The following is a 12,144-nucleotide window of genomic DNA, read 5'->3' on the forward strand; positions in this document are numbered from 1 at the left end:
CACTAACCCATGTCCCTAAGCACCACGTCCAACCTCTCCTTGAACACCGCCAGGGACGGTGACTCCACCACCTCCCTGGGCAACCCGTCCCAGTGCCTGACTGCTCCTTCTGAGAAGAAATGTCTCCTCATTTCCAACCTGAACCTCCCCTGGCACAACTTGAGGCCATTCCCTCTAGTCCTATCACTGGTTATCTGCAAGAAGAGGCCGACCCCCAGCTCCCCACAGCTTCCTTTCAGGCAGTTGTAGAGAGCAATAAGGTCTGCCATGAGCCTCCTCTTCTTCAGACTAAACACCCCCAGTGCCCTCAGCCGCTCCTCACAGGACTTGTGCTCCAGGCCCTTTACCAGTTTCGTAGCCCTTCTCTGGACTCGCTCCAGGGCCTCGTTGTTCTTCTTGCAGTGAGGGGCCCAAAACTGAACACAGTACTCGAGGTGCAGCCTCACCAGAGCTGAGTACAGGGGGACGATCACCGCACTGGTGGACCTTGTGTGTATTGCATGTGTGCTTTCATGCACCAGTCAAGTTTCTGTATCACAGGTACCAAATGATAGCTTGTCTAGGATATTTGGATATGCTTCAGCCCAATGTGCCATTTAGCTTAGCTAAATTAAGAAGGTACACTTTCTTCCCACCTTCCTCAGCTGAACGTGGCACCCCAAGTGTGGTGTCTTCAGGGAAAATGTGGACATTGGTGGTCCAGTCTCGCAAGCTACCTCCACTAACAGAGTCTCTGCCCACATTATATAGCTGATACTGAAAGACGGTACTGCAGACACGCTCCAGTTCCTGTTGAAACAGATCCTGATGACAGCAGAAATGCAAGTTTTAGAAATGTGGGAGTCCTGTCAAGAATGCTAGCAGTTGTTACTTCTCTATGTAGCTCTCCTAACGTTTGAGCTACATATTCATCTACATATTTGTTCCTGCAGTTACTAGCACTGTAACTCCATCTGTGAGACAGAACTTCTATACGGTAATAACTGTTCAGTAATTTCCAGAAATTTAGATTGTTCATTTTATGACAGTGCCTTGTCCAAGTTGTATCCTAAGAATGACAAAACACAGTCTCTTTTTCTTCTCTTTAAGCTGTGACTAGTCTAAAGAAAAATAAAAAAAAAAAGGTTGGGAATGGATTGCTTCATCAGAATTGTGCTTTAAATCACTTACAGAAGTAACAACTTTTTATTTTAGAATAAAAATTCAAGTTGAGTTGTAAAATTTTATGAATGATAATACATAAAATTATAGGGATGGCTTTTGATGATTGCAGACAGACTGCTCTGTCTTGCTGACAGTGAGTTTATTGCTGAGTGAAGACTGCTGTTTTGATGGATATATGATACTTTGGGATTGCTCTTGTTCTCTTCAGTATCAGTCGCTTCCGTAAGGTTGTTTCTTACTATGAACAATTTAAAATTAAAATATTTTCAACTTTAGGTATTAATAGTGAATGTATAAACAGGAGAAACTTTGTGAGAAGCGGGTTTGGCAATCAAGGTGGGCATTTGGGCCTATTCAGGATTATAACATGGCTTTTCTTCTAATGAGAAGTGGACAGCCTTAGTATTTGTAGTAATTACTTATCAAATTATAACTGGTGTTTCTCTCTTTGTTTATCTGTGTGTCGTATGTGAGACTAAATTCTTCTGAAGTGTAAGTATGGCCACAACAGGAGCTTCTATTCACGGTATTTTCTGTATTTCTGAGTATTTATGCTCACATGTCTGCTTCTATTTTTCTTACGTAATCTGTTAGAGTAAAAGTAGTTTTAAACTTAAAATGAAGGAGACAATTTTAAGTAGAACAAGAGTCTAGACATTTTTCTGTAAGCAGCTTTAACCTTTCTCAATTCAAGACAGTGTTCTTACAGAGCATACATGTAAATTACTCTTAAGGATGAATAGCATTAAGGGCAGGCTTAGAATCATAAAATCATTCAAGTAAATGAAAAGACTTTTTTTTTTTTTTTTTTTTTCTGAGGGAAAAACATATACACTATAGTGCTGTTTTGTTACTTTTCCTTTTCCAAAGGACTTTTAGATCTTCAAAGTCCTGTTTGAAACTCTTCTTCATAGACGTCTTTGAAGGCTTTATTAGTACCTGAAGGAAAAAAATACATTTTACTAAACAATGTAACCGTCCCAGGAAGTTAATAAACCAACTCATGCAATAAAGGTGTTGTAACTACTCACTGTTGGAATGTAATTAACATAATTGTTTTGTTAGTCCCATTATTGTGATGTAACACTAATTGAAGCATGTCTGCTATTGTCTGTTCAACAGTTGGAATAGTTAAAATGTAAAAAAGCATAACTGCTATAGTCTTCTAATATGGCTCTGGGTAGATTTAATCTGAGTAGTCAAGGACTGTATCTTGGGTGTTGATGATCTGACCTCAGACAGATTATTTAGCCAGCAGTGTGCCCAGGTGACCAAGGCCAACGGCGTCCTGGCTTGTACCAGGAATAGTGTAGCCAACAGGACCAGGGAGGTGAGCATCCCCCTTATTCTGCTTTGGTGAGGCTGCACCTTGAGTACTGTGTTCAGTTTTGGACCCCTCACTACAAGAAGGACATTGAGGTCCTGGAACGTGTCCAGAGAAGGGCAACAAAACTGATAAGGGGTCTGGAGCACAAGTCCTGTGAGGAGCGGCTGAGGGAACTGGGGTTGTTTGGTGTGGAGAAGAGGAGGCTCAGGGGAGACCTACAAAAACATTAAATAATACCACTCCAAATACTGACCCCTAAGGAACACCAATCATTACTGGACTCAGCCTGGACGTTGAGCTGTTGACCACTACTCTTTTAGTGCAACCATCCAGCCAAATCCTTATCCACTGAATCTATCTGTCATATCTGTGCATCTCCAATTTGGAGACATGGGTGTTGTGTGGGACAGAAGTCTCTAAAATGATGAGCTGCATAAAGAAGGTGAATAGGAAGTCAATGCCTTCCATCTCTTCTGATACAAGACCTAGATAGTATCTGATAAACCTGCTAAGGCTTCAAATAAAGAGTTGGTAAGGGAGCTACTTTTCAAAGGATGGAAAACATTTTACATGGATATAAAACCTGAACAGTTTGAAGTTTGGTTGATATAAAGTCTTTAAATAACTTCAATCACAAAGATACTGCCTTGAGTTAGGGAAGTCTCAGTGCTACAAACTGGAAACATTGAAATCATGCTGGAAATATATCACTGCAGGCTTACCTGGCTTGTATCCTTACCCTGACTTGTAGTCATCTGCTGCTGACTGCTCTTAGGGGGTGAACTTCTGGCCCAGTAGCCAAATATGTTAGGTTTATGATAAGCCAGTTAGGACTTTGAGTAAAGAGAAATGGAGGGCATCAGTAGGATTTATCCCAAGGACTAGTGTTTTTTTCAGGACAGCTTTCTTCAGAAGTTCTTATGGAGCCTTTATCTCTTTGGAAGCCAATAATGCAGTTTTCTAGCCTGTCACCGAGTACTATTTTCAGAAGGAGAACAAATCTGCATGTAATTGTTTCAGAATACTTTTGTATAACACATTGTTCTCTGTTTTATACAAAATATTCTGTGCTATCACTATGCTTTAGAATAAAAATCAGCTACATAAAATTTACAGCATTAGCTTTTGGATTTGTAAGCATCCATGTTCATGATTTCTAGCTCTTATCCACATCTTATCCAACTGCTTGACCACTTCAGGGCTAACAAAAACTCAAAGCAAATTAATGAGGGTGTTCCTCTTAAACCATTCTATTTCTTTAATTATTTATTTTTAAAATGTATTATGTGTAAATAAGAAATTTTGTTCTTTGAAACGTGAAAATATTTCCAAAGGATTGAGTAGGAAAAGTAACATGGTATGTTTTTGTGTGCGAATGTGCAAGTACATAATGTGTGTATATATATGTTTAAATATACATATTGAAGGACATATAAAAGTTTGTATATATTATATTTATACATTATATTTAATTAATAACATACTTGTGTCAATATATTTATACATAGTAGTTTGTTTCCTTCTCTGTATGCATACAGCAGCTTTTGTAATGCACCAGATGGCATTCACTCTCTATATTCCTTTCCCACATGTAATTAAAATAATTGAAATCAGAAAGAAAGATTTTTCAGATTGATTATGAACTTACTGCTATGGAGTAGCTGTAGTATTTTGGAAGAGATTTAAAATTAAAATAACACTGAGCTACGTTGCACTTGGTTAACTTTTGCTTTGGAAGTGCACACTACTTAATGCCTACTTGAAATGCATCTGTGTTCTTTTTAGCACACCATAAGTAAGTAAGATTTTGAACAGATAGCTGTCAGTACTGTGGCTGTGTATGGCAATTAGAAATGGAGTAGGTTTGTTACAATATGCATCAGAGCATCACATTGCCATACGTGGTTGAAAATTCTAGAATGTACATTTGTACTAATCTACCTTATACAGTAGACAATTAAAAATGCTAGAGATGTATGGTGTGGATACTGCAACATCTGGAGATTTTAATCTTCATATTAAGAATGCAAGTAGGACTAATCCTTAATTTCACTCAATATCACTTTTTCAGTATATCCACAGAAAACATTACTTCAGGACCTACTTTTCAACGTAAACAACTTGCCAAATTATATCTTACTGTATGCATTCAGAACATAGAGAGAAAAATGAGTGGGATTTAATTCCTAGGGGTTAAACATGTGTTTCAGAAATTCCGTGATCTCTTTCTCCTTTCTTTCTGGGAGTGTGGGGTGACAGAGTTAAATTTGTTCAGTGCCTTTTTTCTTTATTTTCATACATTTTTGAGTGTATTTATTTTCTCTATTTTCATGTTATAAACAAGTTCATTCTACTTAGAATTCTCTAACCCTTAAAAAAAAAAGTAAGAATTATCTAATAAGTTCAGCTCCTGATGTTTAGTGAAGGCTGTAATTGAAATATTTTATTTTAAAATTTAATGATTATTTTTGGAGGAAAAAATCCTGTCAGACCTAGTTGTAGTTGCAGGGCAATTAGAAATTAGTCTCTGCAGAATAAGTACAGGTGATTAACACAAAGATTTGAGAGTGAAGCAAGTTTTGAGCCCTTGTGACATTATAAAGTCTTAACCTTTTGTATTGTAAGGTGAAACTAATTATATGTTGGAGTCTGAACTAGATATTAAAACCATCCAGCTGTGAAGTAGGTTAGCATAGTTCACTGAAAGTATGTTGGAAGCTATTAGAGCAGAGCATTGAGGAATTTAGTGCACACCAAAGCATGACTTTTTTTATATTTATCATTGATTCTGTTGTGTTCTTGTGCATACTTTGACATATGTGAGTACATACTTAACGTTGTCAAGAATGATGGTTAGAAATAAGGTGTTTTACCTGAAGATTTAGTTTTTAGACGTTTAGTTTTATCTGAAGATATGTTGAGGTAAAACAATCTGGTTTTCAGTTCCTTGTGACTTTTTCAGAGCTTGCCTTTTGCTTAATATAGATCATCTGTTACACAAGGAATAAATGAAGAAATGTAACAAAAACTTGAAGGATGAGTAATGAGGCAGAACCCACAGGTGTGAGGGGGAATAGGTAGGAGAGCTGAATACTGGAACACGTTTTTCTGCAGAAGCCAGTAGAGAACTGTATTGGAAATGTATTCTAAAAAGAGTTGTCGGTGCTATATATAATAACCTGGGTCTTTTGAAGAGCTGTTATGCCAAATTTGGAAGCAGATACTGCCAATTAAATTGCATGGTAGAGGAATTTAAATCTTAACCACTGTGCTTTCATATTGCCCTGAGAAATATTCCATGACTTCTATGAGTTTGACATGTTTTTCTTTAACTCTGTTACTTGCTTTTTCCTCTACCTGTAAGCGCAAAAGGAATAAGAATTTTAGATAACAAAATACTTTTTTTTTTTTTTTAACATTTGCAAAATTCTTTTTTCATAGGTTCACAAACTTCAGAAAGTTATAAATACCACAAGAGGGAATATTTGTAGCGTAGTGTAATTAGAAGAGAGGTCTTGAGGAGCCAACAAGGAGCTTCCCAGATAGATGAGTGAGCATAAGTAGAAGAGTGACCCTCAACTGTGTTCATTTGCATCTGAAACAATAAATAGGAAAAGAAATGAATAGCTCAAATGATCATTTGATCAAAAAAAATGATCAAATATAGTGAAGAGCAAGCTTAACTGTTCTAAAATCCATGACGGCAGTTTTGGATTGCATTTCCAGACGTGTATGGAGTAAGTGAAACTTTGAGAAAGAGAACAGTGTTTGATTCATAGACAGGGAAGAGGTGAATGATGGAAGTGGTCGTGTCCTAGCTCGTTATTGACTTTCACTATTAAATATCTGAAGTTACTTTTACAGAGGATCTGTAAAAGAGGTATGTAATTGAGTACCATACTGCTGTACTTTGAGCACAATACTGGAACGTCAGTTAACGTTCTTTAAAAAATAATAAAAAAATAATATATAAATGTATAAACAAACAAAAACTCAAGTTAGAGTTAATGCTTTCATACAAATACATCCAAATGCCCTGCCATTTTAGCTGTATAGTTCATGTGTTAGACTTTGATTCATTGTATGAGCTTTGACCTTAGGTTCAGAGCAGTCATGACTCAACTGAAATAGAGCTTTGATTTCTCACACTGCTGGAAGGCATTATTCTTAACTTCTAAGGATGAAATTCTTATCCTGTCACTGTTTAGGATCTAAGTTTTTATATTTTCTACATTATTTGTGATAAAATTGGAAATTTATGGTGGGGAAAAAGAAATTGCCTAAAAAAAATTGATAGAGTGGCAGGTTTTGGCATTTAAGAAGACAGCTTTTTAAAGCTCTTTAGACTTCCACAATATAGATGTAACTTCAGGGACACTAGATTAGCAAGTAGTGAGCAGCTGATATACCACTAGCTGTAAGGTATGCTGTTAGAGACAGGGACTCTTAAGTAGGTTGGTAGAGTGTGATAATTTGCTATTGAAGTGTAGAGACACTTAAGAAATGTAAAAACAAAACATGAGCACCTTAATCAAACATAGGAAAAATAAATGGGTTGGAATAAGTACTTGGGTTAAAATAATTTCAGATTTTTCATAAACTTATACATGTATATGGTTTCTTCTTTAGGATAATTACACATTTGCACAGCCAGGAATTCAAAAGAAAGTGAAAATGTTGGAAGAGCTTGTTAGTCGGATCGATGGTAAGTCTTAAAAGCTGATCTAATTTCTAAATGGTCTTTCACTGAAAGTGGTTAGTTACAACGTTTGCAAGAGGTCTAGCCAACATCACTTCTGCTCCATACAATGGTGGCGTAACATAGCCTTCCTCAGAGATGTCACACTCGATCAATTTGTGGCATGCTGGCCTTTGCAAGATCACTGTCCTGTATCATTTAAAAGAGAGCTGCTAGAGCATGAGCCACTTTCATTACTTTTTATTAAGGCAATATAATCAAAATTCAGTGGCAATTTCTTTGCAGCAGAGTAATGACCACATACAAAAGGCAGCTGGTATTCATTTCATATTAAGCTCAATGATTGTTGTAATTCAGGCAAGTCACAGTGGTTGTTTATAGTTGTCCTTCGGCACTATGTTTTGTGCCTTTGTGCATCATTTTGCTATCTGGAATGCCTGAATAATTTCTCTGTGGAATCCAATTAATTATGAACTCTGGAAATAACATCTTTAATATTATAGATAAATTACAGTCAATGCAGAGGCAATTTTAGATTATGCTTTCATGTTTTAGCAGGGCACTTTGAAATATCTTCTACCTTCATCCTTAAAATAATTCCCTTCATGAAATGCTGACTGTCATATTGCTAGAGCAGAGTTTAATTAAATGAAATTCAAGAGATAATGCTGGCCCATTCTAAACATACCCTCTTGGTAGTTTGTTAAATTAATGAACAGAGTATTAACGAAATGTTGCCAAGCAGAACCAACCATATATTTGTGACACTAGCCTGCCAGTGATGAAATAGAAAAAAAAATATTTTATGTAGCTTAATATTTGATAATCTGCTTGAAAAGATTAATTCTGTCTTTTCATTATACATATTGTGAGTTTTTCTTGTGCCAGTGCTTACCATAGCAGATTTTGTGTTGGCCTGCATGTATTTACAATCTGAATTTTGAAAAAGCTCTTCCTGTCTGTTTAGGATGTTGAATATTCTTAACTAAGTTTTTGTAATATTATTCATATTACATAATATATGAGAACAAAGCTTATATAATATTATACTAGCAATGTAAATGTATGTAAAACTGATGTAGATGTATATTTTTAATGTGTACATGAATATAAAAAAGGGATGCTTCTGTACATAAGATAGCAAAATATTTATATAGGAACATTTTAAAAGCAGTTTATTTTGTTACTTCAGAAATCACCTAACTGTTTGCAGTATGGATTTTTATGTTACTTTATGTTTGTATCAATATTGGTGTTTAAATCTCAGTTATTTATAGAAGCTAATGAACTTGAAATAAAGTATGTATTTATAATACCTATAAATAACTTCCTAAGCTTGGTCAATAAATTACTTAAAACACATTTTTAAAATGAAAAATGTCATTCTGATAGTAAGACTCATGATTCTGTTTAATAAAAATAAGTATGCAGTATATTGACAGGAATATTATATTGACAGGAAGAATTGCTGAAGGCTGATTTGTGCCTTCAGTGCTTTAGAGATGCAGTTAAATAACTTTCTCAATTGATTAAGTTGTGAAGCATTATTTTGAAGGGTTTACACTTAAATTAGAAAAAAGACAGTTGTAGAAAATGTTTGTTCTTAAACTGTCCTTTACTAGGCACTTCCAAAGTAACATCTGAGATTACTCTTAAGGGTAGATTGTTCATGTTGGTGAGTAGTTGAAGATGGTTGCCTTGTTCTGAGCAGTGTAGTTGGAAAAAGCAAAGCAAAATCCTAACTTTAAGAAATTGATTGCGTTATAGCAGGGATATTTTATGGTGCGCATTATCCATATGACATACCCGTAGCATATGTGGGAAAAATGTTAAAGGAGACTATATAAAACACGCAAACAAACAATGACTGATAGCATTATAACATTTCAGAGTGAGGGAAATCTAATTATACATTTTTATATAGAATAATAGTAGAAGTTATGAAGTATTTTTAAAAAGCTGTCACTGCTATTTGAAAAGGAAACCTGTAAAATTTGGATGTAGTTGACATTACAGAATCCTAAAACTATTTAGTTTGAATGAGTCTACAAGTCATTGTCCAGACCCCAGCTCTCATCCCCAGGTATGGAGATGATTCTGCAGCTTCTTTGCATAAGACTATTGAAGGCATTGACTACCATCAAATGGTCACCAAAAAGTCATTGTGACTTTTTTTTTTTTTAATATAAGTAATTAGAATTTCCCTTTATGGAACTTGTGTACGCTATCTTTTACCTCTATGCACCTCTGAGAAGAACCTAATTCCATCTTCTCTACACCCCCTAGGTAGTTGCAGTTGTTCATAGACATTTCTTCTGAAGGCTGAACAAACTCAGTTCTGTCAGCCTCTTCTCCTGTACAGTGCTCTGGCATCCTAACTACCTTCATTGGCACTTCATTGGTCTTATATGCCAGTGTTCCAGCACTGGACATGCAGCTGCAGAAGTGGTCTCACAAGTGCTGAATATAGAGGAAGAATTACTTCTCCTGACCTGTTGGCTTCTTTCTTGCTTAGAAAGCCCGGTGTGCAGTTGGCTGCCTTTGCTACAAGGACACACTGATGACTTGAGCTCTGCCTGTGGTCCTCCACGCCCCTAAGTCCTTTTTGGCAAAGCTGATTTCCAGCCAGCTGATTTTCAGTCAGTGCTGTTGCACGGGGCTGTTCCATTCCACGTATAGCTTGTTGTATTTGCCTCTCCTGAACTTCATGAGGTTTCTATCAGCCACTTGTTCAGCCTGCCAAGATCCCTCTGAATAGCAGCCCTGACTTTCAATGAGTCACTCCTCCCAATCTCGTATAATCCATAAACCAGCTGAGAGTGTGCTCTATGCCATCATCCCAGTCATAAAAACAGGTGTATTGGCCTCAGTATTGATCCCTGAGGGATGCCATTAGTAATTAGCTGTCTTTGTACTGCTGATCACAACCTTTATAATATGGTAGAACAATTAAGCTTTGGATAGAAAAATATAGGCATTTTTCAATATTCCTACTGTTACTTTTTTTTTTTCTTTTTTTTTTTTCTTTTTTGCCAGGAAAACACCAAAATTCATGAAAGATTAAAATAAAAGTTTTAATCATTAGATTGGCAACAGTGGATGTGTACTGCTGTTATTTCATAAACTATTAGTTGATGCCTCAGATAAAGGATACTGACCCATTTGGCTGTTTGGTAGAATCATTATGGAGTTAAATAATGTTTTTTCATCCTTTTCTCTATTTTCTTTCCCCTTTTATCTTTATAAAAGCCTGTTATGCTGCAGCTAAAGAGAAATATATGGTTGGTATGAGTTCAATAGCTTTGTTTTTAAAAATGAAATCTTAGCAATTTATTCTAACTGTAAATATCCTAATTGCTAATTACAGTTATTTTGGAAGAAAATAATATTCCTGTTGTTACCGTGGTGTCACATTGTTTTCTTGATGCCAGGTAATTGAATGGTGAAAAGAACCTTAACATAATAAATAGTTGTGTGAATGGGTGAAGCTTGTACAGCTTGTTTGCTAATCATAGTAGTAAACAGTGTATGAAAAGTGATACCTCACCCTCTGGATAGTGTTAATGCATTATGTTGGTGATTCAAGCAACCTTCGTTAACCCAGCCTTATGAATTGCAACTCCTCTCAGTGACTGTCCTTGTGTGTACAGTGCCAATCATTGCAGTAGATTTGAAACAGCCAAGGTGTTATGATAATTTGATCATAATCTCAGCCTAAACTCCAGAAAATATTTTTAATGACCCATGTTGAATGGAGTTAATAATAATAATAAAAAAGTTATAGAGCAGGTTGAATAATGTTTTGTCTTCAAACCCCATCTCATTTTTGTCCTCTTCCTCATCATTTAGGTTGTTCTAATAGTTATACAAAAGTATTGAGAGTGAGGATCAAAAAGATCTCAACAATATAAGCTATCTGTTGCAAACAGTTACATTTTCTATTTCCTGTAATGTTAGCGGAGCTTTTCTGCTGTAAATCACGATTCATCTCATGGTTCGTGAAGAGACACACTAGTGTGATGCTGTCTTCAATTATTGCTTCATTTGGGCTTGAAAACAAGGAAATGTTGTAGAAATGCCAAACTTAACTCAGGATTTGTTTTTAGAATTTACAGATGTTTAACATTTGGTTGGTTTCAGGCTTTGAGTCTCAAGTCCTTCAGTAAAGAAAGTATTTTGTAATTTCAGGTAGCCATTTGGAGAAGGCTGAATATTTGTATGTAGAAGTAGTCTTGGATTTTCATATAAACTGATAAAATACATAAATTGGTAAAATTGCATGGCATTCTCTCTAAATTATCAAAAAGGCAGTTTAGACAAACAATGAAACAGACATTAATTTTATTTTTCGTTTAAGTCAGCTTCTCAGTAGTAGTAAACTGCAATGATAGTATTCACGACTCAGCTTGGTATAAATATTCTGCTGTGAGGGTAAGTTTGGGAAGATTTTTTTTCTAATCTCTTATAGAACAATTTACGGAGTTAGCATCAGTGTGCAGAACAGCCTGATCCGTGTTTATGTTCTCTTGTACTTAAATAGTTTTTTGTGTTATTAGTGTTCCCTATTCTTTCACCAGATCTTTTTGCAAAGTTGGACCTGAGCCCAATTTCAATAGCAAAAAAAGGAAAAATAAAAACAAAATGGTTTTAAAATAATTTAAGAAACTTTTACGGTTACTGTATGTACTATCTTTCCTTTTAAAAATACAAGCAACGGAAAAATACGTAAGAAAATAAAAACAGTATTTTGTCTTTGCAATAAGGAAGCTTATTTAGAATTCAACTGTGTTTTATATCTGATTTAGAGAGTTAACTGAAGACATTCTTACATATGATTATTCTAAATTTGGACAATTTCTAGTTTATTTCAGTTCAAAGATTGTATAAAGGAAAAAAAAATGCCAAAGAAATGAAATTATTTTTAGAGCAAAATAAAAGCTGCTATATTCCAACT

The 12,144-nt window shown here is 35.5% G+C and overlaps 1 protein-coding gene across 1 annotated transcript in view; it reads left to right on the forward strand.

The window, feature by feature from the left end:
- TBC1D22A (TBC1 domain family member 22A) overlaps positions 1 to 12,144 on the forward strand; it is a 175,064-nt gene that overhangs the window by 69,131 nt on the left and 93,789 nt on the right. The window contains exon 10 of the mRNA XM_035343577.1: positions 7,121 to 7,196. Coding sequence (XP_035199468.1) covers positions 7,121 to 7,196 — 76 coding nt within the window. The remainder of the gene's footprint in view (positions 1 to 7,120; positions 7,197 to 12,144) is intronic.

Source organism: Oxyura jamaicensis, chromosome 1 (genome assembly GCF_011077185.1).
Source record: "Oxyura jamaicensis isolate SHBP4307 breed ruddy duck chromosome 1, BPBGC_Ojam_1.0, whole genome shotgun sequence".
NCBI lineage: Eukaryota > Metazoa > Chordata > Aves > Anseriformes > Anatidae > Oxyura > Oxyura jamaicensis.